At 42.9% G+C, this 26,730-nt stretch overlaps 1 protein-coding gene across 2 annotated transcripts in view; it reads right to left on the bottom strand.

Moving 5' to 3' along the window:
- Positions 1-3,936: 3,936 nt before the first annotated feature.
- wdfy4 (WDFY family member 4) overlaps positions 3,937-26,730 on the bottom strand; it is a 315,729-nt gene continuing 292,935 nt past the window's right edge. For both annotated transcript variants that reach the window (XM_060854388.1, XM_060854389.1), the window contains 4 exons: positions 20,785-20,967; positions 18,050-18,119; positions 7,384-7,495; positions 3,937-5,391 (listed from right to left, as the gene is read on the bottom strand). In XM_060854388.1, the coding sequence (XP_060710371.1) occupies positions 5,325-5,391; positions 7,384-7,495; positions 18,050-18,119; positions 20,785-20,967 (432 nt within the window). In that variant the 3' untranslated portion in view covers positions 3,937-5,324. The remainder of the gene's footprint in view (positions 5,392-7,383; positions 7,496-18,049; positions 18,120-20,784; positions 20,968-26,730) is intronic.

Below are 26,730 nucleotides of genomic sequence, written 5' to 3'. Positions count from 1 at the left end.
CATTCCCTGGATCTTTGGATTAATAGTCCAGCGATAATACTGCTAAGCTTCCCTCAGAATCACAATGATGATTCTATAACTGCGGATTATTTAACAATTATTTTTCCTCAGTTGCTGGCTCAACTGCTTATTCTTCCCTCTGGTGCTTCTGCAGAATCTGCAATAAGTCTTACTTCAGGGCACAGTCCCTGCGCTTACCCTACTTTTCCAACAAAAAAACCTTCCTGCATCCAAGCTGTCTATAATTATTCTGACTTCATTAACGGGGCACGGTGACTCAGTGGTTAGCACTGCTGCCTCACTGCGCCAGGGACCCAGATTCGATTCCCACCTCAGGTGACTGTCTGTGTGGAGTTTGCACATTCTCCCCGTGTCAGCGTGGGTTTCTTCTGGGTGCTCCAGTCTCCTCCCACAATCTAAAGATGTGCAGGTCAGGTGAGTTGGCCATGCTAAATTGCTCATAGTGATAGGTGCATTATCAGGGTAAATATAGTGTAGAGGAATAGGTATGGGTAGGTTACTCTTCGGAGGGCCGGTGTGGACTTATTGGGCCAAAGGGCCTGCTTCCACACTGTTGGGAATCTGATCAAAAAAAAATGGCACAATGGTTAGCAATGCTGCCTCATAGCACCAGGGACCCAGGTTCAATTTTATTCTTGGATGACTGTCTGTGTGCAGTTTGCATGTTCTCCCCGTGTCTGTGTGGGTTTCCTCCAGGTGCTCTGGTTTCCTCCCACAGTCCAAAGATATGCAGGTTGGGTGGATTAGCTATGCTAAATTACCCATAGTGTCCAGGAATGTATAGGTTAGATGGATTAGCCATGGGGAAATGCAGGGTTCCAGGGGTATGATAGGAAGGTTGGTCTGAGTGAGGTGCTGTTTGGAGGGTTGGTGTGGACTCAATGGTCTAAAAGGTCTCTCTCTGCACTGTAGGGATTCTGTGGTTCTAAAAAAAAATACACTGTCATATGAAAATGTGACAGAAGTTACATAGACACTGATTCACAAGTTGAGGCCGTGACATATTCTTCCCCGGAATCACTGGCACATCTAACGTAAAGCAGAGTTGCCTTTTTGTTCTTGTATCACATTGTCTGTAAATACAATTGAGGTTTGTTGCTTTCTCCCTTTGTAAGTATATCCCAATGACCCAGAAAAAAAGTCATTGTGCTGCACCCTACTGGGCGTTCGCACACTTGGAACTCATTTAACATTGCATGATGCCTGTGTAGAGTTTGTAGGAAAAGATTGAATACTGTTGCATCGTTTTCCTTCAGTTGCTGGCTCAACTGCTTACTCTTCTTTTTGGTGCTTCTGCAGAATCTTATTTCAGATGACACTTAACCTACTTTTCCAACAAAAAAAACTTCACTCGTAAAGCGGTCTATAATTGTTCTTACTTCATTAATGGGACTGACCTGGATCGTGGAGGAGAAAGTGAGGACTGCAGATGCTGGGGATCAGAGTCAAGAGTGTGTTGCTGGAAAAGCGGAGCAGGTCAGGCAGCACCCGAGGAGCAGGAGAATCAACGATTCAGACATAAGCCCCTCATCAGGAATCCAGGAGAATCAACGATTCAGACATAAGCCCTTCATCAGGAGGGGCTTATACCCAAAATGTCGATTCTCCTGCTCTTCAGATGCTGCCTGACCTGCTGTGCTTTTTCCCCTCTGACTTCAAGCATGGGCCAATTTTCTTTGTCTCTCAAGGTCAGTGACTCCTCACTCTAGGGACCCAAACCTAACAGGGGTGTTGGGTCAATAACAGTTTTGACCTCAGATGTATTCTAATGAAATATTTACCAAGGAAGAAATCATAAAATGGGCCATTTAACTTCACATGCCACTAGTAACAAGACATTAACAGAGGATACGAAGATCAGAGAGAAGGATGAGCAAGGGAAACTGTCTGATTTCAAGCCCAGGATCTGTTAGACCTGAATACCTACTTGAAACGAGTAGGAGAGACCAGGATCTGAGGGCATAGCCTCAGAGTGAAGGGATGATCCTTGAGAACTAAGATGAAGAGGAATTTCTTCAGCCAGAGGGTGGTGAATGTATGGAACTCATTGCCACAAAGGGCTGTGGAGGCCAGGTCATTGAGTGTAATTAGGACAGAGATGGATAGGTTCTTGATTGGTAAGAGGATCAAAACTTATGACAGAAGGCAGGAGAAAAGAATTTGGAAACATATCAGTCCTGATCAAATGGGAGAGTAGACTCGATGGGCTGAATGGCCCAATTCTGCTCCGATATCTTATGGTCTAAGAAGAGATAATTTAGCATTAATGTGGGATAGTAATATGCATTTTGTTATATTTTTCTCTCACATAACTTACTTCAAACCCATCGTTGTGAGTGCTTCACTGTGTGATCATTTTCTGTCTGTAGAATACAGCAGCTTAATGTTCATGAAAGGTCATTTCAGATTCACAACAGGGTGCACTTTAGATTACTTACAATGTGGAAACAGGCCCTTTGGCCCAACAAATCCACACCGACCCGCCGAAGCGCAATCCACCTAACATTTACCCCTTTTACCTAACACTACGGGCAATTTATCCTGGCCAATTCACCTGACCTGCACATCTTTGGACTGTGGGAGGAAACCGGAGCACCCGGAGGAAACCCACGCAGACATGGGGAGAATGTGCAAACTCCACACAGTCAGTCGCCTGAGTCGGGAATTGAACCCGGGTATCCGGCGCTGTGAGGCAGCAGTGCTAACCACTGTGCCACCGTGCCGCGCCTTAGAGTCATGTCACTGCATAATTAAACACTGCAAAGGATATGGTGCAGAGACCATGGACAGCATTGAAAATAGATTTGCACCTAGTATTTTTAAAACCGAGTGAGAAGAAGGCATTTTTTGTTTTACAAAATGAAGTAGAAATAGCCTAAATCCTGTTAAAACTGAAAGGAAAATCAGACAGGCCTCTCATAAGGCACAGCGAACATAGTACAAATGATTGACAAAATCAGGAGACTATGGCAGAATAGAAATTGGATAAACCCTCCAAAAAATGGAGGGAATATTCCATAGGGTCTTTAAAATTCCTCCCTTTCCTAGGGAATCTAGAATGAGGGGATGGTTAAAACAAGAGGTGTCCGTTTAGGATGAGGAGAAATTTCTTGTCTTTGGAATTATCTTAACACGAATGTAGTAGGGCCTGGATCACTGAATATATTCAAGTGTGAGTTTGAGTTTTAATTCACAAAGAGGATCAAGCATTGCAGGGTGGAAGGACACAGAGTGGTGTTAAGACCACAATCAGATGATGATTTTATTGAAAGCCAGTGCAGTCATGAGGGCTCAAATGGCCTACTCCTGCTCCCATGTCTTGTGGAGTGGAGGTGCCCGTGTGACTGGGGTGGACAAAATCAGAAGTCACATGACACCAGGTTAGAGTCCAACAGGTTTATTCGAAATCTCAAGCATTCCGGTTGGCCTGACGAAGAAGCAGCACTCTGAAAACTTGTGATTTCAAACAATTCCTGTTGGACTATAACCTAGTGTTGTGGGACTTCCGACCATGTCTGACAAGCTAAGGTTGAGAATTACGCAGACCTATAAACCAATGAGAATTGAACAAGCCCATTATAAAGCACAATGAATCGGCTAATTCCTTAGTAACACAAATGAAACCAGAGAGTGCAGGATAAGAGCTGGGCAGGCCCTTACTAAATACAGAGCATCAGATGGATCATTAAAAAAAAGTGACTAGAGCAGGCCTTTCCACTGAAAACATGTGCTAACAATTTTCATTCTATTCTTAAAACGATTAGGAATTATATATTTGGCCATGTTTTGTAACATGAAACTGCTGTGGGTTAATGTACAACCTTAATTGAAAACACATCAGAGAAATGTTATGCGTGCTGAGACCACATAACCCCAGCAGCTGTGAAAAAGAACAAAGCTAATTTGTGTCCACATTCTCTTCCTGTTTATTCGAACTTTATTTGATCATCTGTATTTACATGATTACAGAAAACAGCATTCTATTGAGGTACAAACGCTGGATGTGATCACCATGTGAAGATTAAAGCCACCCCATACCTTAGCTGTGTATATTCTGTTTTTTTTTATCAATTTACACTGTGTGAGAAGGATAGGTAAACCCATGGTGACACTTAATGGTCACAAATTCGCATTGTTGCATTCTGCAAATTTACACAATGAAGCTTTTTTTAATAATAATAATCATAATTTCAAATACGCTGCCATTTCCTAATAGTGAGAAAATAGCTGTCCTCAAAATAATTGCCCTTCATACCCCACATCCGATACTACCAACTGAACATCTGTTGCTGTTGTGGATCTGGACCTTCAGTATATAATTTACGGCCACAACCTTGGCTAAGTGCCTTCAGGAATGAACGCCTAAAAGGACACATCCAACCCTGCTGACTTTCAGATCCCAATAGGCTGTAGGCACGCACTTATAAGTTGTTGCAGGACACACTGCAAAACAGCTTAAAGAGAAATGGGGAAATTACTTCTGACACCATGTGGAATGGCCAATTTCATTCTTAAAAACTGAAGAGCATTTTCTCCCTCTCCAAAATTATTCAGACTAGCAGCCCTCCCCTATAAATGCACCGATTCGAAAATACCAGCAAGTGAGCGGTTTACATCAGAACGAACATGTTCTCCCAGTGTATAATGTAATCAAATGCTTGCTTTTAGGCTTTGTTTTTTTTTGAACACTCGTGCTTGACACTAAACACTGAAGTATCAACCTCTTGTCTTGGCAATGTCAGTCTCAAATGGAGTTGGTTCCTGCTGCACTTCAAGATCCAATTTGTTGTGCATGTCCCTCCATTCAGAAGGCACTCCACTGACATGCGTCATGTTATTGAGAACAGCTTCCACCGAATACTTCAGTGACCAGGATCACTTCTGGTGAGTGCGGTCCATGACGCGTTCAGATTGGCAGCAACTGGAAGCCACGTCAAGTCGGAAATTTTCATTCTCCGCTTCAGAGCCCGAGAAAGTGGATTTCACACAGCAGTCAGCTGCAAAACTCCGTGCACTCATGTACAGTGTTCCAATGGCATCAAGTCATCGTTTGCAATAAAATTCCAATGAATTTCTAGCGCTTAAAAATTATAATTTCAATCAAATTTTCCCTTGTACAATTGCCCAAACCTTGCATCTGGACCAGTTCAAATCAGCCCGTGCTGCTCCAAATGTATGCAAATGCAATCGTACAGCAGCAAAATCTCCCAGCCAGTGCTGCTTAAGCCAATAAATTCTTCACTGGAGGCCGTTTTATCTTTATGGAACCCATCATCATCGATCTCCCACTTGCAGTTATTATTTCAGCCTTCAACCGACCAACTGTAGACTCTGCCCCATGCATCACCCACAAATAGTTTAGCCTGATTCCTGTAAGGAAGCAAGAAGACTCTTAACAATTTCTGAACTCATCGAGGTGAATGATCGCAGTGTGGCAAAAAGGATCCGTTTAATTGACACTTGAAGCGCCAATAAGTCGGCTCGTATTGCTAAGATTTTCACTTTGTAATCCAACAAATCAGCTCAATAGTAACCCTGTGGAAGCATCCGTTATTCTGCTGGTTTATGTAAATCTCAGCTGTTTTTCCAGTTAGACTTTCCATTTTATATCATCTCAACAGTAACATTAAAAATAAGGAACTAAGTCGGGGGGAACCAGCACTGAGAAACCTTAATGCCGTGTGAAGAACTCATCCATCACTTACACTTAAACAGGCACAGCACAAAGAGAAGGCCAGACTGTCTTCATTCAAGCACCATTATTTAAAGGAAAAGGGTCAATCTAAGCCGAGTACACATCTTGGCTGCCTGACCATTGAACTTTTGAAGCTGCCCAATACCTCCGTACATCCCACCCTGTGGCTATTCGATGGTGCTGAGCCACAGCCCTCGGAAAGATCCCACAATGTGCTGCTTTTGTTGGTCTAAGCTGGGTCAGCTGAAGGGATGCTAACATTGACCTCAATACCCTGGAGGGAGGACAGAGGCAGTCAGTTGAGTGAGGTGGACTGGCCCCGGATGACTCTGGGAGTGCAGGAGGTGGGTGGCACCAGTTGGTAGCGATACAGCCCTCACGTTCCAGGTGAAGAAGTTCCTTTGTGCGTGGTATCAGAGACAGGCCAGAGCATGGGGAAAGCATTGGCCTTTCCCATCAATCTGAGGAAACCTGCTGGACTGACAAATACTGTGATGGGGGTGGGGAATGCGTGGGAATCATTGCAAAATCAAGAATCCCACACTCCTTCAAAAGTGTCTGCTGCTTTTGTTTTACTCTCTCCACCTGCCTCTGTGCTCCCAGATGTTCATTCCCACCCCCCACCCCCGTCTTTATTCAGCAGTTAATTTTAATCAGTCAGGACATTACCAATTTCTCCCTCCTTGCACCAGGCTCCGAAAAGGAAAAAAGAAATTGGACACATTTCAAACAAAAAGGTGGCTACACCCTACAGAAAATACTGCGTGTAGAATTGCCCTAAATGACTGGCTGTGCATTCCATTTTTGACTTCAAATAATTCAAAGAATTAAATTAATGTCAATTACAGTGTAAAGATCAAAAGACCTGCGGATGCTGGAAATCAGAAACAAGAAATTGCTGGAAAAGCTCAGCAGGTCTGGCAGCATCTGTGGAGAGATATCAGAGTTAACCTTTTCGGGTCGAATGACCCTCCCTCAGAACTGAGTTAGGATCATTCAACTAGAAACATAAATTCTGCTTTCTCTCCGCTGGTGTGGCCAGACCAGCTGAGCTTTTCCAGCAATTTCTGTTGGTGCACCAATTAGATTAATTACTTACAGTGTGGAAACAGGCCGTTCAGCCCAACAAGTCCACACCGACCCTCCGAAGAGCAACCCACCCAGACCCATTCTCCGACATTTACCCCTTCACCTAACACAACAGACAATTTAGCATGGCCAATTCACCTAACCTGCACATCTTTGGACTGTGGGAGGAAACCCACACAGACTGGGAGAATGTACAAACTCCACACAGACAGTTACCTGAGGCGGGAATTGAACCTGGGTCTCTGGCTCTGTGAGGCAGCAGTGCTAACCACTGTGTCGCCCTAGAGTGTTCCGAACAAATTTAAACCTCAAAAACAGAATCTCTGTTTTTGTTTCTGATTTCCAGCAGTCCTTTTGGTTTTTATAAAGTTAAGTTCCACTCTGGGGTTAAAAGGGGGTGTGGAATTCCTCACCCAGCAGCTTTTGAACTGGGGATGACCCTGGATTTTATGCAGGGTATAGGTTACAGCACTAATTGAAATGCCATTTAGTTCCTGAGGCTGTAATCGTGATCACTGGCTCAGAAATCCACCTTCCCTGTGAACTCGCTCCAAATACTAGAAGAACCAACATGCTACCTGGAGATGCCCAGTGCTGTGACTGCAGGACTCCTCTTGTTCTGTTTCCCGGCGGATGTGCTGCTTCTGCTCAGCTCTTGACAAAGGACAAGGTGCCGTTCCCATTTGTAACCTGTGGTGGAGGGAATATTAAAAGCCACGGTCATTGCTTCGGGGAAATATGCCAGTCAAGTAGATGTCTCTTTAATGGCAAACAGGTAGCACTCGCAGTAAAGATCCAGGGTTAATCTCTGCCTGTCCGGTAATGTGAGGGGATGTCCCAATTTAATTAAATTTTAATCATGCTGTTCAGCGATGCTGAGTTCTAATCAGGAATTCAGATTTGTGCATTATTAAATGCCTTCTAACTTGCACGGTTAGGTCAGCAGTGACTCATCCTTGGTTGAATGTGTCTGACATCTCTCTTTGCTATTGATCTCCATGGCTAAACAAACAATTGCATGCAGTTAAATAATAACAGCTAGAGTAGCTATTTTCCTGTTCTGAGCTCCAACTCGATTCGAAAGTATGCAATGGTAATTGAGGCCATAATTACCTACAACAATGGGGGAAATTACTATTTAATTCCCAGACACAAACCATCATGCAAGGTACTTGAAGCCTATAATTACCACTTATTTTCTGTTTTGTAAAGGGAAAAACAAGACATGGAGATGCAATGTGATTGGCAACCCACACAAAGTCTTTTTATTTGTGGCATTCAATCTTAACCAACAGGCCTGGATTGTTATTTTAAATGTTATAATCTTCCAAAGTGAGCTATTACTCGACTGACAAGGCAGTCGGATATCGTGGGGCCCTGTCCATGCTGCTCCCCTGAGCAACTTCACTGACAGAGGAGCAACCCATCCTCACTGTCTGCCCTCAGGTGGGGTAAATTATCCAAGAGTATGCGCTTTCTGGGAGATCTGCAGTTCTGTGGTCTGGTCTCTTGATAACAGATTAGAAGGGAAACAGTATCATTTGTGACAGGTTTGTTTGATGGGCATATTGGAGGGGGGGGGGGGGGCCACAGTTTGAGCCCAGACTGATGCCGAGCAGCTATGGATGGCTGGCCTCAGCTTGACAGAAAAAGGAAAAATAAATCAGCCGGGGGGTTTCTGCTCCTGCTCGCTATCCCAGTGTCGACTGCGGTACTGAATTTGGGATTGGGGTAGGAAGGTGGAATTGTGATGGATCAATGATCTCATTTCATGGAAGTGCCATAAGAAATAATCTTGTGATCCTTACATTTTGATGTTTACATTTTAACAGGAAATGGCAATCCAGTATTACCACTGGATTGTTAATTCAGAGATCCAGGTAATCTGACCCACGGCAGATGTGGGTTAAACATGGAATTAAGAGTCTAATGATGATCATGAATCGATTGTTGGGGAAAGAAATAAACATCTGGTTTACTAATGCCCTTTAGGGAAGGAAACAGCTATCCTTATCTGGTCTGGCTGACATGTGACTCCAGACCCACAGCAACGTGATGAACTCTGAACTGCCTTCTGGGCAGTCAATGATAGGCAACAAATGCTGCCTGCTCAGCAATGTCCTTGTCCTGTGAATGAATTTTAAAAAGCCGTACAAGAACAGGCATAGATTCTAATGACCTTTGTAGAACCACAGAGCTGTACAGCATGGAAACAGACCCTTTGATCCAACTCGTCCATGCTGACCAGACGTCGTAAATTAATCTAGTCCGATTTGCAAGCATTTGGCCCATATCCCTCTCAACCCTTCCTATTCATATACCCATCCTGATGCCTTTTAAATGTTGCAATTGTACCAGCCTCCACCACTTCCTCTGGCAGCTCATTCTATACATGCATCACCCTCTGTGTGAAAAAGTTGCCCCTTAGGTTCCTTTTTAAACCTTTCCCCTCTCACCTTAAACCTATGCCCTCTAGTTTTGGATTCCCCTACCTCGGCTGTTCACCCTATTCATGCCCCGCATAATTTTATAAACTTCTGTAAGGTCACAACTAACCTCTGAGGTTTGAGTTGAACATTTTGCTGATACTCTCATCTCCCCCTCGGAACAGAGTCAGCAAATAGTCCTGGGAAACTGTGGTAAAATCTGGGAAGGTGTCCAAATATATTGCCACCTGCCAAAACAGTGGGACAGGGAGAGAAAATATGGCAGGATGGGGCAGATGGTGTCGGAGGGGTGGGGTCACATTTTGAAGGAATTATGACAAATATTTCTGCATGCAGTGCTTTGTAAGTGGCATCTGCTGTTGACACCAGAATATGATGTAAAGACTGGGCTGGGTAAAGGCCGAAGTCACATGACACCCGATTATGGTCCAATGGGTTTATTTGAAATCACAAGCTTTCAGAGCACTGCCCTTTCATCATGCGAGTGACTTCACGTGACCAAGGAGCAGCGATCTGAAAGCTTGTGATTTCAAATACACCTGTTGGACTAGAACCTGGTATCATGTGACTTTGGACCTGGTACCAGAATATGGGGAAGGTGATGGGCATCATGCAATGGTCAAGGCAATTCTAAACCTTTCTAATCCCTCTGCCAACTTCCACAATGGATGTCTTTTGATTAAAAAAAAGACACATCGTGCAGCTCCTCCAGGTTGAATGCAGAGCAGTTTGGGTGTGAAATGTGACCAGCTACACCAAGTGTTCAAGGTTCCCATGTAAGAAAAGAAAGTCAAAAGTGGAAATTATTGTTGCAGATATTGGTTATCGAGTGGAATTAATTCAGCTCACACTCACCATATGTTATTCGAATGAGAGATCTTACACACAGTAAATAAAAGGGATTAATAGCTCAATTAAAAACAGCCAGAGAAATAGTAGCTTGTGTGTTAAAACCATGGGAACTTTAACAGCTTAAAGACCAAGATGCATCCAGTTTGTATTCAATCATTCTCCTACTCGATTAAACCAAAAACAATTGCATCAGTAATTATAGGAATTGTTCTTTATCAACATTTGTTTTACTCACTTGTAGGGTGTGGGTATCACTGGCTAACTAGCATTTATTGCCTGTCCCTAGTTGTCCTTCTGAAGGTGGTGTTAAGCTTCCTTTTTGAACCACTGCAGTTCATTTGCTATAAGTTGACCCCCATGCCCTTAGGGAGTGAATTTCAGGATTTTGACCCAGTGATAGTGACGGAATGGCGATATATTTCCAAGTCAGTTTGGTGGCAAGAGTGTAGTGCTGGAAATGCACAGTAGGTAACGCAGCATTTGAGGAGCAGGAGAATCAACGTTTTGGGCACAAGTCCTTCATCAGGAAGGGCTTATGATGAGCTTCCTGGTGAAGGGCTTTTGCCCGAAACATCGATTCTCTTGCTCCTCAGATGGTCCATGACCTGCTGTGCTTTTCCAGCACTACACTCTTGAATCTGATTTTCAGCATCTGCAGTCCTTACTTTCTCCAAGTCAGGATGGTGAGTGTCTTGGAGGGGAAGGTGAAGGTGGTGGTGTTCTTATGCATCTACTGCCCTTGTCCTTCTTGATGTAAGCGATTGTGGGTTTGGAAGGTGCTGGCTGAGGATTTTTGGTGAATTTCTGAAGTTCATTTTGTAGGTAGTACACACTGCTGCTACTGAGCGGCGGTGGTGGAGGGATTGAATGTTTCAGGATGCAGTGCCAATCAAATGGGTTGTTTTTTCATTGAGTCATAGAGATGTACAGCACGGAAACAGACCCTTCGGTCCAACTCGTCCATGCTGACTAGATATTGTAAATTAATCTAGTCCCATTTGTCAGAATTTGGCCCATATCCCTCTAAACCATCTCTATTCATATATCCATCTGGATGCATTTTAAATGTTGTAATTGTACCAATTGCCATCAACTTCTCTGGCAGCTCATTCCATAACTGCACCACCCTCTCTGTGGTAAGGTTGCCCCTTCGATGCCTTTTAAATCTTTCCCCTCTCACCCTAAGCCTATGTCCACTAATTCTGGATTTCCCCATCCCAGGGAAAATACCTTGTCTATTTATCCTATCCATGCCTCTAATGATTTTATAAACCTGTATAAGGTCATCCCTCAGCCTCTGATACTCCAAGGAAAATAGCCCCAGTCTGTTCAGTCTCTCACTATAACTCAAATCCTCCAACCCTGACAACATCCTTGTAAACCTTTTCTGAACCCTTCCAAATTTCACAATATCCTTCCTATAGCAGGAAGCCCAGAACTGTATGCAATATTCCAAAAGTAGACAAACTGATGTCCTGTACAGCCAAAACATGGCCTCCAACTCCCATATTCATTGCATGGACCAACAAAGGCAAGTATACCAAACTATCCTGTCGACCTGCAACTCCACTTTTAAAGAATTATGAACCTGCACTCCAAGGTCTCTTTGTTCAGAAATGTTCCACACGACCTTACCCTTAAGTGTATACATCCTGACCTACTTTGGCTTTTCAAAATGTATCATCTCACATTTATCTCAATTAAACTCCATTGGCCCATCTGATCAAGATCCCGTTGTAATCTGAGATAACCTTCTTTTCTGTCCACTATATCACCAATTTTGGTGTCATCAGTAAACTTACTAACTATACCTCCTATGTTTAATCCAAATCATTTCTATAAATGACGAAAAGTAGTGGACCCAGTACCGATCCTTGTGGTACACCACTGGTCATAGGTCTCCAGTCCAAAAAGCAACCCTCCACCACCACCCTCATTCTTCTACCTTCGAGCTGGTTCTGTATCCAAATGGCTAGTTCTCCCTCTATTCCATGTGATCTAACCTTGATAACCAGTCTACCATGAGGAATCTTGCTGGACGCCTTACTGAAGTCCATATAGATCACATCCACCGCTCTGACTTAATTAATCCTCTTTGTTACTTCGTCAAAAAACTCAATTAAGTTTGTGAGACATGGTTTCCCACGCACAAAGCCATGTTGACTATCCCTAATCAGTCCTTGCTTTTCCAAATATATGTAAATCCTGCCCCTCAGGATTCCCTCCAACAACCTGCCCGCCACTGAGGTCAGGCTCACCAGTCTATAGTTCCCTGGCTTTTCCTTACCACCTTTCTTAAATAGCCAACATCCAGTTTTCCGGCAGGTCACCTATGATTATCAATGATACAAATATCTCAGTGAGGGGCCCAGCAATCACTTCCCTAGCTTCCCACAGTGTTCTAGGGTACACCTGATCATGTCCTGGGGAATTATCCACTTTTATTCATTTTAAGACATCCAGTACCACCTCCTCTGTAACATGGACATTTTTCAAGACGTCGGTTATTTGTTTCCCCACATTCCATATCTTCTATGTCCTTCTCCACAGTAAACATGGATGCAAAATACCCATTTAATATCTTCCCCATCTCCTGCAGTTCCTCACATAGGTGGCCTTGCTGATCTTTAAGGACCCCTATTCTCTCCCTAGTTACCCTTTTGTCCCTAATGTAATTGTAGAATCCTTCTGGATTCTGTTTAACCCTATTTGCCAAAGCTATCTCATGTCCCCTTTTTGCCCTCCTGATTTCCCACTTCATTATGATTAGATTAGATTCAATTCCCTACAGTGTGGAAACAGGCCCTTCGGCCCAATAAGTCAACACCGACCCTCTGAAGAGCAACCCACCCAGACTCATTCTGCAACATTCACCCCTGACTAATGCTACGGGCAATTTAGCATGGCCAATTCACCCAACCTGCACATCTTTGGACGGTGGGAGGAGACCCACGCAGACACTGGGAGAATGTGCAAACATTCCCGAGGCGGAATTGAACCCGGGTCCCTGGCACTGTGAGGCAGCAGTGCTAACCACTGAGCCATCGTGCCGCCCCAAAAACAATGCTTCCAATGCCATGTCATTGCCAACCCACAATGCCGTGACTCGGATTATACTCCTACTGCCTTTATACACTTACAATGGTTCATTCAATCTCTGCTATCTGTACCTGATATATGCTTCCTTGTTTTTTCTTGACTAAAACCTCAATTTCTCTAGTCATCCAGCATTCCCTGTACCTCCCAGTCTTGCCTTTCACTCTAACAGGAACACACTGTCTCTGGACCCTCGCTATCTCATTTTGAAAGCTTCCTATTTTCCAGCCGTCCCTTTACCTGCAAACATCCACCCCACCAGCTCCCCCCCATAACAATTTTTGAAAGTTCTTCCCTAATACCATCAAAATTGGCCTTGTTCCAATTTAGAACTTTAACTTTTAGATCTGGTCTATCCTTTTCCCTCACTATTTAAAAACTAATAGAATTATGGTCGCTGTCCTGGATAATGTCAAGTTTCTTTGGTGATGTTGAAGCTGCACTCATCCGGGCAAATGGGGAGTTTTCCCTCACACCCCTGACTTGTGCCTTGTTGATGGTGGACAGACTTTGGTGATTCAGGAAGTGAGTTCCTAGCCTCTGACATGTTCTTACAGTCACTATTTTTTCGTTACAAGTCCAGTTAAGCTTCTGGTCAATGGTAACCCCCTAGGGTGTTGATAGTGGGAGATTCAGTGATGGTAACACTATTGAATGTCAAGGGATGGTCTCTTATGGGAGATGGTCATTACAAACCATTTGCATGGTGCAAATGTTACTCTGATTTAGTCTGACCCAGATTTGACAGGAGGAAACTCCTGTGTTGGAGGAGCTCTGAGGAGATCCAAAGTTACCTTTTCCTCCCAGTATTCCACTCAGCACGTCATGTCTCAAATTATCCCTCAACTGAAAGCCAAAATGTTACTTACAGAAAGTAGTATAGCTAATTTGTTTTTGATTGAATCAATAGTATCAGCTTTCACCATCTCTTATGGGAGTGGTTCCATAGACTGACCACTCACTGACTGAAGAAAACGTTTCGATACATTAGTTTTGATTTTTACCCTCTTCAGATTCAGGCTGCATCTTCAGATTCACTACTAATTTTCTGGTCAGGCTGAAACAGCTTATTTTGTTCGACATTAACCGCTGAACGCACTAGTACCTACAGCGATAACATACCCTTATGATTGTAGCTAACTGTGTCACCATTAGAGGTTGATTTTAGAATCATTCCATTTCGAGACACTATTCCCAATAATCTGACCGAAGACAATATATATTTAGCCATTTTCCAGCCAAGTTCTGTGCTATTTGCACAATTCGCCATCACACACTACTGTTCAGTGACTTATTTATAATTAATGAACTTTCTTACTGTGCACTTTTAACAGATCGAATAATGTTGTAACTTGAAATGAACGTATAGATTTTCATACTGTGATTTGTTGCATGCTCTTGTAACACAATTCACTTCCTCTGGGCTGGTTTACGGGATTTCTTTTTCAAAGGTACCTTGAACTCCAGGTTCAAGTTTAGCTGGGGTTGCATTTTGGAGTCAGGAATCTTTGGTGTGTTTGAAGTGTTTCAACGTCCACGTGCCTATTGCATTGTGCTTGCATCGTTGTGTGTTGGAGCAAGAACCTACATTCAGAGCGGCACCAGTCTCGAAGGCATCACAGCTGAAGCTGATCACATCTTCATCCAACTTCATGGGATGTGGGAATGTGGGGGAGTGTGTGTGTGTGTGTGTGTGTGTGATGGAACAGGGAGGATGGTGCTCAGACATGGAACAAACCAATGCTGACCTTAACCTAGAGATATTTTGATCTGGAGATCAACAGAGGTCAGAGATTGAACCTGGTAACTTTGGTCTGAATCAGCCACATCCTTCTGACTGAGAGAGTACAGACTAACATTTAGATTCTTTATTTCCGATTGCAACATGGGAAGATGAAGATGACTTAAGTTGCTGCAGATGACAGCAAATGTTATGCCATTGTCTGCTGCTTATTCCTGGCTAACCTTGAACTGGTTGGCTCTCTCGGTCATTTCAAAGGAGAGATGAGAGTCATTGCCGTGGATTTGAAGTCACTTGTAGACTGAGACCAGGTGAGGATGGCAATATCCTTCCTTAAAAGGGCATTAGTGAATCAGATAGGTATTTATGAAGATCAGTAATGGTTATGTAGCCATTACATGAACCATTCATTCATGGTTTTTAATGAATTCAGGTTTCACCACAGACCATGGTGGAAACTGAACCCATGATCAGAAGGGGCTCTCTGTATTGATTACCAGTCCAGTGCCATTACCATTAGACCACCACCACCCCAGCCTTCAGGGAAAGGAAGAAGAGCAATAATACAGCAAGATATTCCTGAATTAAACGCTACTCAAAAAATTCAAAAGAAACGAACGAGGTAAAGGGATGGCTGGAAAATAGGAAGCCTTCAGAAATAAGATAACATGAGCCAAGAGACAGTATATTTCTGTTAGGGTGAAAGAAAGGGCTGGTAGGTGTAGGGAATGCTGAATGACTAGATAAATTGAGGGTTTGGTTAAGAAAAAGAAGGAAGCATATATCAGGTAAAAATTGGATAGATCAAGTGAATGATTAGAAGAGTATAAAGGCAGTAGGAGTATACGTGAGTGAGAAATCAGAAGGGCAAAAAGGGACATGAGATAGCTTTGGCAAATAGGATAAAGGACCATCCAAGGTGTTTTTACAAATAAACTATGGACAAAAAGGGTAACTAGGAATAGTGCCCCTCAAAGATCAGCAAGGCGGCCTTTATGTGGAGACGCAGGAGATGGGGGAGATACTAAATGAGTATTTTGCATCCGTGTTTACTGTGGAAAAAGGCATGAAAGATATAAAATGTGGAGAAATTGATGGTGACATCTTGAAAAATGTCCATATTACAGAGGAGGAAGTGCTGGATGTCTTGAAATGAATAATTCCCCAGGACCTGATCAGGTGTACCCTAGAACTCTGTGGAAAGCTACAGAAGTGATTGCTGGGCCTCTTGCTGAGATATTTGTATCATTGATAGTCACAGGTTAAGTGCTGAAAGACTGGAGGTTGTTTAATGTGATGCAACTATTTAAGAAATGTGGTAAGGAAAAGCCAGGGAACAATACAGCCTGATGTCTGTGATGGGCATGTTGTTGGAGGCAGTCCTGAGGGAGAGAATGTACATATATTTGGAAAGGCAAGGACTAATTAGGGATAGTCAACATGGCTTTGTGCATGGGAAATCATGTCTCACAAAAATGACTGAGTTTTTTTAAGAAGTAACAAAGTTCATTGATGAGGGCAGAGCAGTAGATGTGATCTATATGGACCTCAGTAAGCCGTTCAACAAGGTTCCCCATGGGAGACTGATTAGCAAGGTTAGATCTCATGGAATACAAGGAGAACTAGCCATTTGGATATAGAACTGGCTCAAAGGTAGAAGACAGGGGGTGGTGGTGGAGGGTTGCTTTTCAGACTAGAGGCCTGTGACCAGTGGAGTGCCACAAGGATCGCTGCTGGATCCTCTAATTTTCGTCATTTATATAAATGATTTGGATGTGAGCATAACATGTATAGTTAGTAAGTTTGCAGATGACATCAAAATTTGAGGTGTAGTGAACAGCGAAGGTTACCTCAGATTACAACAGGATCTTGATCAGATGGGCCAATGGGCTGAAAAGTGCAGATGGAGTTTAATTCAGATAAATGTGAGGTGCTGCATTTTGCGAAAGCAAATCTTAGCAGGATTAATACACTTAATGGTAAGGTCCTAGGGAGTATTGCTGAATAAAGAGTCCTTGGATTGCTCGTTGAAAGTAAGGTCACAGGTAGATAGGACAGTGAAGAAGGCATTTGGTATGTTTTTCTTTGTTGGTCAGAGTATTGAGTACAGGAGTTGGGAGGTCATGTTGCGGCTATACAGGACATTGGTTAGGCCACTGTTGGAATATTGCGTGCTTTTCTGGTCTCCTTCCTATTTGAAGGATGTTGTGAAACTTGAAAGGGTTCAGAAAAAATTTACAAGGATGTTGCCAGGATTGGAAGAATTGCGCTATCGGGAGAGGCTAAATAGGTTGGGTCTGTTTTCCTGGAGCGTCAGAAGCTGAGGGGTGACCGAATAGAGGTTTATAAAGTCATGAGGGGCATGGACAAAGTCTTTTCCCTGGGGTGGGGGAGTCCAGAACTAGAGGGTATAGGTTTAGGGTGAGAGGGGAAAGATATAAAAGAGACCTAAGGGGCAGCATTTTCATGCAGAGGGTGATACGTGTATGGAATGAGCTGTTAGAGGAAGTGGTGGAGGCTGGTACAATTGTAACATTTAAAAGGCATCTGGATGGATAAATGAATAGAAAGGGTCTGGAGGGATATGGGCCAGATGCTGGCAAGTGGGACTAGATTAGGTTGGGATATCTGGTCGGCATGGACAAGTTAAATTGAAAGGTCTGTTTCCATGCTGAACATCTCTATGATGCTATGACTCTAATTCTTGAAAGTACTGGAGATGGAATGTGTGCTGTGTGGCATTTTGTTCGCAATCAACCATGCCCAGTGGGCCCCACAGGGACTGTCAAGTACACTAGCAATATTATCATAAGTAACTGATTCCTTTTTTTTGGCTTGTAGCTAGCTCTTGTTTGTTCCCAGCTTTTAGGTTCAATCATACCAGGGCAATATCTCACGCAACAAAAAGTCAATACAGCAAATATTTAACATCTTTGCTCAGTACTTCAAAGACAGAAGTCACCAGGCGCATGGACAAGTTGCCATCAACTCATCTGCAAACTGTCCACTGCCATGTCAAACCATAGTGACACTCTGTGGAGGGTAAGCTCCCAGGTATGCTGTGGTTATTCTGCCCGGTGAGTCAGACACATGATACACAAACATTACCGTTCTTTTCCACCACTCTCCCTCCATCATTCTTGGTGACTTGCAGTCTTTGAAACTCTGTCTTCCACAGCTGTAAATTGGAAATAATCCAGAATGTTATTAACTTGCTCCTTAAAATTTGCAGCAAAAACAAACCACCTTGCCTGAGCGGGTCAATAGTTAGCACTGCTGCCTCTCAGCACCAGGGACCAGGGTCCATTCCACCTATGGGCGACTGTCTGAGTGCAGTTTGCATATTCTCAAGTTTCTTCGTGGGTTTCCTCCCACAATCCAAAGACATGGGGGTTGGTTGGATTGGCCATGGGAAATGCAAGGTTATTGGAATTGGGTAGGGAATGGGTTGGGGTGGGATGCTCTTCTGTGGGTTGGTGCGGACCCGATGGGCTGAATGTCCTACAGGGAATCTATGAGCTAACCACAAAACCACCTGCATGCGGGTCTGCTGCAATTGCCATAAATAACTTGGCAGCAATTTCTTTATTCAGAGAACTTGCTCAATGGAGGCAAATCACAGATTATGCCTTTACAGAGATAGTACATTTGTATATGAGAGAGAGAGAGAGAGAAGAATATAAGGATGTGTTGATGGAGTTGGAAAGAAGGAAGGTTGGATGGATACTCTCACAGTGCACAGCAGACAGCAGTGAGGCTGATTGAATTTACAGTATTGCAACAGACCAATGTACAAAACTGAAGAACTAATTGGAGGGCCATCAATGAACTAAGGCTGAAAACAACCACAAAGTTCCACTACCTCAAAACTGTGATTGACGTGTTATTTGGTCTTAGAAGTCTTAGGATTGCAGAAGAACACAGAAATGTACCAAAGAATTCCAATGGTTTGAGAAGACTCCAAAAAAGCTGAAAATGTGTTGCTGGAAAAGCGCAGCAGGTCAGGCAGCATCGAAGGAGCAGGAGACGGTCTCCTGCTCCTTGGATGTTGCCTGACCTGCTGCACTTTTCCAGCAACACATTTTCAGCTCTGATCTCCAGCATCTGCACTCCTCACTTTCTCCTAGAAGACTCCAAAAAAACTGAGGTGAAGATACTCAAGCACCATTTGAAGACGGTGAGGATGGAGGGAACAGAAGGAAACATAAATTGCATTTCACTCCTTTGACACACAGGCACGTTGCTACCAAATACATCTTGTTCAGTGAGGAATACAACACTGGGGTAAAATACGAGGTGAGTACAGTGAGAGAGGAAGGTTCAGAAATGAATCTTTACACAAAGATGCACCAGCTGTCCAAGTCTATTGGTTAATACTTCAATACTTCCTTGTTTTAAATTTGAGTAAGGCAATTTGTACAGAAGTCTAATAAAGCATGTGCTTCAGGTTGTGGTCTGTTCTCTGGGTAAGGCAAAACAATTCCATATATTGTTCATTAAAGGATTATAAGAAACAAAATCAATTATCTATTTGTCCAACACATTAGCAATGGAACAGGTTTCAACTATTGTACTTTGCATTTATCTTCCTCATTTGTAAAAGTTAAATAATATGTGTGAAGATGGCTCTGGGCTGTGTACGGGTCATGCAATATTTCTTCAGTGTAAATTGTCCTTTTTCAGATAAAGAGAATGCGTTCTAAATGAGGGTAGAAACTAGAGGGAGGTAACACAGAGAGTCTGCAGGGCAGAGTGCCAAGGGACCTGGTCAATGCAGATCCAGTACAGAATAGAGCAACTATATGGTCTGTCCGAATCTGAGCCCCCCTAAGGGCTGCATGAAGCCAAGATTTATATGATGGGCACAGATTGGCGATTGGACAGTGGAGGTGCCCATACGCGACCCTCAGGCTAGAATGTCACATTTCACTATTTCTGACTAGTTTAAGGAGCATTTATCGTGAAGTTTTCAAACCCAGGTCTTGGTATTGTGGACAAAGCAATGGTAACTTGCACTGGTACATCCAAAGGTGAGAGCAGACATAGGGCAGTGAGTTTGAGGGGCATTGGCTTGGTTAGGCGGAAGAAATCCACAAGTCCTCACTTCCAACTGACACCCAGCACTCCCTCTGACAGCATCATGTGAACAGGAGTAGGCAATTCAGCCCCTCATGCCTGCTACCCCATTCAATAATTGATGGCTGATCTAAGTACTCCACATTCCTCCCTCGTCTGAATTACTTTGCAGCTCCTGGTTTGTCAAGGATCTAAGTATCTCTGCCTTAAAAATATTCAAAATATTCAAAAATATGCTTCCGCCACCTTTCCAGGAGGAGGGATCGAAAACCACATTCCTTTGTGGAAAAAGATTCCCAACTTCTTAATAGTGGACTTCCTAATTTGTAAACAGCAAGTGATTCCTTCCACATCCACCTTGTCAAGATCGATCATGCTATTGTATGTCTTCTTCAAATCTTCCAGACACCAGCAGACACAAGCCCAGCGCGTCCAACCTTCCCTCAAAAGACAACTCGCCCATTCCAGATATTAGTCACATAGACCTTCTCTGAACTGTTTCCAAGGCATTTCAGCCTTGGATCATCTATGATGCTTTCCATAGCTGACCTTCAGCTCTCACACACTGCTACTCTCAGCACACCACCAGTATGGAGCAGTGTGTTTCAAGTGGGAGAAGAGCGAGAGGTGAGGAAAGCGTGGACAATCCCAGGAGAAAATGACCTGAAAATCCTGGATGCACAAAACTCTGGCTCACTTGACCCTTGACACTACGTTGTGTGGAGCAAAAAGGTGCCTGTTCTTTACGCGCTGCTGGTGACACTTACCCGCACAACGCCGTTAGCACACCCTGTCACGACAACATTGTACAAGTCCCATTCGTGGGTTTCCGTGAAGCAGCAGCACAGAATTTCCTCTGTCGGGTCAGAGGCCGTGTTGACACTTACAATTGGCTGCCCATTGATTGTCCACAGGTAGAGGAAGGTCCCTGCACAAGTGGCAATGTCACCCTGAAGTAACAGAATGGAAATCAGTGAGCTGACTGAACACCCGCATACATGGTTACATAGGGAGCAGGAACATTCTCAAATTCCACTCCTCCATCCTGAATGTGCGACTCTTGGTACAACACATTAGCTCAATAGGAATTAGCAGCTCTACCAGATTCTACAAACCAGCAACTATCAGTCCCCAGTTCCCCACAAAGCCTCAGTCAACCTTAAGGATGAAGCCTAACCAGTGAATGCCCAACCATGAGGGGTGAACAAAGCCTGACCTTATCCCCAAGGTGCACCCACTTCCCTGTAAAGACAGAGTTCAGGAGAGCTTGGGTGCAGACTTTGGAAATGATGTGAGGTTTTGGGTGTGCACGTAACAGCTAACTTTGCACACTGTGAGTTCTTGAGATCTGAAATGCACGGCCTAAGAGGGAGGCAGATCCAACAGTAGCTTTGAGGAAGAAATTGGACAAATGCTATAAAAAGGAATACTTACAAGGCTATTGACAAAATATTGTAGACAGTAGAAATGAACCTCATGAGCGACACTAAGGAGCAAAGTTAAACAAACTTTGTGGGTGGGAAATGCACCAGATCAGGTAGAACATTGATTTTTTTTACCTGTCTAATATTACGTTTAGATATCAATGGAGACTAAAATTGGGCAGTTGCGTGATGAAAGGTGTACAATGAAAGGCAACCAGCTTCTTTCCCGCTATCACTAGACACCTGAATAGGCCTTTCTAATTTCAAATTTAATATTGAGCTCGCTCTTTGTACCTTCTCTTCAGCTGTAACATTGTATTCCTCGCTCTGTTCTATTACCCTAATGCACTTTGTATGGTATGATTTGCCTGTACTGCACGCAAAACAAAACTTTTCACCGTACTTAGGTACATGTAACAATAATACATCAGAATTTACTTCAAATCGTTTTTTAAAAATCATTTATGCGATGAGGGCTGGCCCAGCATTTATTGCAATTCTCTATTTGCCCAGAGCCAGTTAAGAGTCAATCACATTGCTGTGGGTCTGGAGTCATATGTAGGTCAGACTAGGTCAGGAGGATAGTTCCTTTCCTTAAAGGATGAAAGTGAACTAGATGGGTTTTTCCAACAATGAATTTGTGGTCATTGTTAGACTCATTATTCCAGGTTTTAACAGAATTCAAACACCACCATCTTCCGTGGCAGGATTCAAGCCTGGGTCCACTAAACATTATCTGGATCACTGGATTAATAGTCCAGTGATAGTACCGTTGGGCCATCAGCTCCCTTTGATAGTATCATTTTTGGAATTTGGATTTCAAAATAATTGCGCCTGCTGATGGAGTAACTACCCATAGCAACTGAAAATTACAATGAGGCAATAATAATGAGAAACTGTTACTGTACGATGGCTCAGTGGTTAGAACTGTTGCCTCACAGCACCAGACACCCAGGTTCGATTCCAGTCTCAAGTGACAGTCTGTGTGGAGTTTGCACATTTTCTGCGTGGGTTTCCATCCACAGGTCCAAAGATGTACATGTTAGGTGGATTGGCTATGATAAATTGCCCATAGTGCAGGCTAGCTGAATGAGCCATGGTAAGTGCAGGGTTACAGGGATCGGGTGGGTCTAGGTGGGATGCACTTCAGAAGGTTGGAGTGGATTGGATCGATCAAAAGGCCTATTTCCACACTGTAGAGATTCTATGACTGCAGCCTATTGAAGGATGTGTTTATAGTGACACTGCAAATGTTGTAAATACCCTTCAAAATTTTATAGAGACTGGAAAGGTTTTTGCAAATTTGGAAGTAGTAAATGTAACCCTACTATTTAAGATGGGAAGGAGAAAGACAGTGGAGAACTAAAGACCTATTTAGTCTGATGTCATAGAAAATATTGAAACCCATTAAAAAGATGTGGGGATTAGCACTTAGAAAATAATGGTAAAATTGGCAGAGTTGATATGGATTTATAGAAAGGAAATCATGTTTGAGAGTCTTGGAGGTTTTTTGAAGATGTTAATTTTAATATGGATAAAGGAGAGCCAGTAGGTGTGGTATATTTGGATGCTTAAGGGGCTTTTGATGAGGTTCCAAACAAGAGCTTGATAAACAAAATTAGAGAAAGCGGAGTGTTAGAAAAATAGATCCTTCTCAGGAGAGCAGGTTGCTGCAGTTAGTTAACTGAATGCTCAGGATCATGACAGTACCTGTTCACAATCTGTATAAGTGATTTGGATGTGGAAACCAATTGTAAGATTTTAAACATTCTGGTGACAAAATGAAGGTTGTGAGGCGGGTGCTGGGAGGCTTCAGGGAACCTGGACAGGCTAAGTGAATGGGCAAGAACATGGCAGATAGGACATAATGTAAATCAGTATGAAGTTATCCACTTTGGTAGAAAAACAGAAAGGAAGAATAATTCTTAAATGGTGAGAGGTTGGTAAGTGTTGGTGTTCAAAAGGACTCAAGTATCCTAATTCATGAGACACATGTGGGTGTGACAATCAGTCAGGAAGGCAAATGGTATACTGGCCTTCACTGCAAGGGAATGGAAGTACAAGAACAGGGATAACAATAATTCAAGATTTCCACTATCCATAGTATTCCTGTGTTACAGGTGCGGAGATATCTTGCTTCAACTGCATAAAGCCTTGGTGTGGTTATGCAGTTTTGGTCTCCTTTTTCCAAAGAAGAATGTACTTGCTATAAAAAGGAATGCAATGGACATTCACCTTGGGATGGTGGGATTGACTTATGAGGAGAGATTGAGGAAATTGAGCCTGTGTTCTCTCTAATTGAAACTTAAAAACTTCTTACAGGGTGTGGGGACAGGTTGAACGTACATATGATAATGCAAGGCAATGACAGTCATCAATACGAGACAATCTAACCAGTGCCTCTATCACATTCAATGGTGTTATCATCACTGAATCCAGCAGATAATGTCAATGCTACCACATTATGTAAAACAGCCAGTTGGAAGTAAACCCATATCAGCTAATAGTCACTTCCTGTGCTGCAAGTTTGTCAGATTTCAAAGTACGGGTAGACAACCCTTTATCCGAAATCCCATATTCCGAAAAGCTCAGAAATCTGAAGGTTTTATCGTGAAGTTTTTTCCTCATTGACAAGGTTGTTTGGCGTGCAAACAGTTAACCCAACTCCACACCCACTCGATGCGTGTCACTCAGATGTGATGTGTGGGGGGCGTGGCTCAGCATGGGTAAACCTCAGTGCTGTTTCAGGGCCCGTTTGTGTCTGCTATTTGGTAAGATTTTTTAAAATGTCATCCATCAAACTGTCACTTATTCTGAAATTCAAAAAAATTCTGAATTCTGAAAATCAGCTGGTCCTGAGCATTTTGGATAAAGGATTGTGCACATGCAATACTCCCCTCTGGCAGTGCAAGTTAGAGCAATGATAGTGATCCTACTATTTTTCAGGCACATGCGCTTGAGGGAGGAAAAGTCCATCAGAGAGAAATGGAATTTGCTTTCAGGATATGGAACAGTCACAATGATAGATTGTGAAGTTTATTCCTTTTATCCATTGGTTATTGTAGACTGCAATTTAGATGGATACAATAAAGTGTTATATCCACAATTTTCTGCCTTTTTTTTATTTCTCTTATTGTATTTGAATTCTCCCCTTTTCTCCCTGTTTCTTCCTCAATTATTAAATCTAACTGGTTAAAGAAATAGATTGTTGGTCACTTATAAACATGTCAATCCTGGGTGAGTTTCAAATGAAGCAAGATCATCCCGATCATTCTTTAAAAAAACAAAAGACACAGCGAGACCATTTCTATCTCTGAAACTACAAACACAGTAATAAACCCTGAGCCAGCTCCAAACATTTTTAAATTGCAAAAGATTATACTCACTGCAATATCATACATTTTTATTACAGTATAATTTGGAGTTGAGGAAATTATCCAGCTACAAATGGCACCCGTGGCAATAAAACAATATACGAACTAGACAACCACACTCCTCTCACATCGGAAGAGGACAAAATAGTTTTATGTTATCAAAAATAGTACTTCCAGCGATATTATACCATGCAATTAGATATATCATGCAAACAGCAAGATCTGCTACTTCTTTGGCTTCAGCTCATTGGATGTTCATATAGTGTGGATCCAGCCCCAAGGGAGCTGCACCTTAATGTCTTCCTCATTATATTCCCAATCAGCCTCTTCTGGATACCACCCATTCGAGCTCTTATCCCCAGTCTTCTTAAAGAGTTATTCCACTCTTGTTCCAACAAAGTTGATCCTGGCTGTTTCAGGGCAAACAGTAAATTCATTGATTGCAACTCTTCCAGTTGGAAAACCATTTACAAAGGGAGATAGAATCAGGAGAGGCAATCCTGAAAATGAGCTGGATTTGTTGACAGAAACAGCAGAAATTGTTGCTTCGTGACCCAGAAGCTGGCTGCCATAAGTCAGTGTGTTAAATTTGCAGATGATGCATTTCGTTTTATGCAATAGACTCGCAATCACACTGAAATGTGATTTTTTTTAGATTAGATTACTTACAATGTGGAAACAGGCCCTTCGGCCCAACAAGTCCACACCGACCCGCCGAAGCACAACCCACCCATACCCCTACATTTACCCCTTACCTAACACTACGGGCAATTTAGCATGGCCAATTCACCTGACCCGCACATCTTTGGACTGTGGGAGGAAACCGGAGCACCCGGAGGAAACCCACGCAGACACGGGGAGAACGTGCAAACTCCTCATAGTCAGTTGCCTGAGTCGGGAATTGAACCCGGGTCTCAGGCGCTGTGAGGCAGCAGTGCTAACCACTGTGCCACCGTGCCGCCCAATTACTGCTCCTCAGATGCTGCCTGAACTGCTGTGCTCTTCCAGCACCACTAATCCAGAATCTGGTTTCCAGCATCTGCAGTCATTGTTTTTACCTAGTTGATTTCAACCACCATGTGCATATTCACGACCCACAAACAATGAGCATATTGAAACATGAGAAATACCAACATTAGAAAGAGCACAGAGTCCACTTTGCGAGACCGGAGGAGAATATTTCTTCTTACTCTTGCAGGAGAATGGAGTTGCGAAGTAGCAGGCCACTTACAAAGTTGAACTCGGTAAATTTATCCAATTCTTTCCAAGTTACAAGAGATTAAGGCAGTCATCAAGCAGACACCAAGATGGAAGCTAGGTTCTCCAGAAATCCCAGGCACTGAAATTTAGTTCCAGATTCTCATACCATTCCATTGCTATTTTCAGTTGAGAACTGGACAAAAACTGTTCCTTGTTTCATTCAGTGAAAAAAGTGCTTTGATTGTTTGCAAATTAATATTTAAGGCTTAAAATATTACATCCTTACAAACATTGCTCACACTAATTTAGTTGATAACAAAGCATCAGATTCTCCCTCATTCTGTGTACTCTCACCTTGTGACCTCTGCTGAGAACTACTTCTAGCAACTTCATCCTTTAAGCAAACAAGTAAAATGGATATCTGAAAGTTCACCTTTACATTGGCAAGACAGAACACAAACTGGGTGACTGCTTTGCGGAACACTTCCCCATAGTCTATAAGAATGAATCACATCTTCTAGTTGTTTGCCATTTCAATAAACCATCTTGCTCCCATGCTAACCTATTCATCCGGCACCTACTACAGTATTCCAATGATGCACAATGCAAGCTGAAGGAACAACACCTCATTTTTCACATTGTAACTTTATTGCCTTTAGACTCAGTATTGAATTCCACAACTTCAGAGCATTTTTCTCACCTTTCTCAGCCATAT

Source organism: Hemiscyllium ocellatum, chromosome 43 (genome assembly GCF_020745735.1).
Source record: "Hemiscyllium ocellatum isolate sHemOce1 chromosome 43, sHemOce1.pat.X.cur, whole genome shotgun sequence".
Classification (NCBI taxonomy): domain Eukaryota; kingdom Metazoa; phylum Chordata; class Chondrichthyes; order Orectolobiformes; family Hemiscylliidae; genus Hemiscyllium; species Hemiscyllium ocellatum.
The sequence above is the reverse complement of the archived record's forward strand: the minus strand, read 5'-3'. Positions and strand labels throughout refer to the sequence as shown.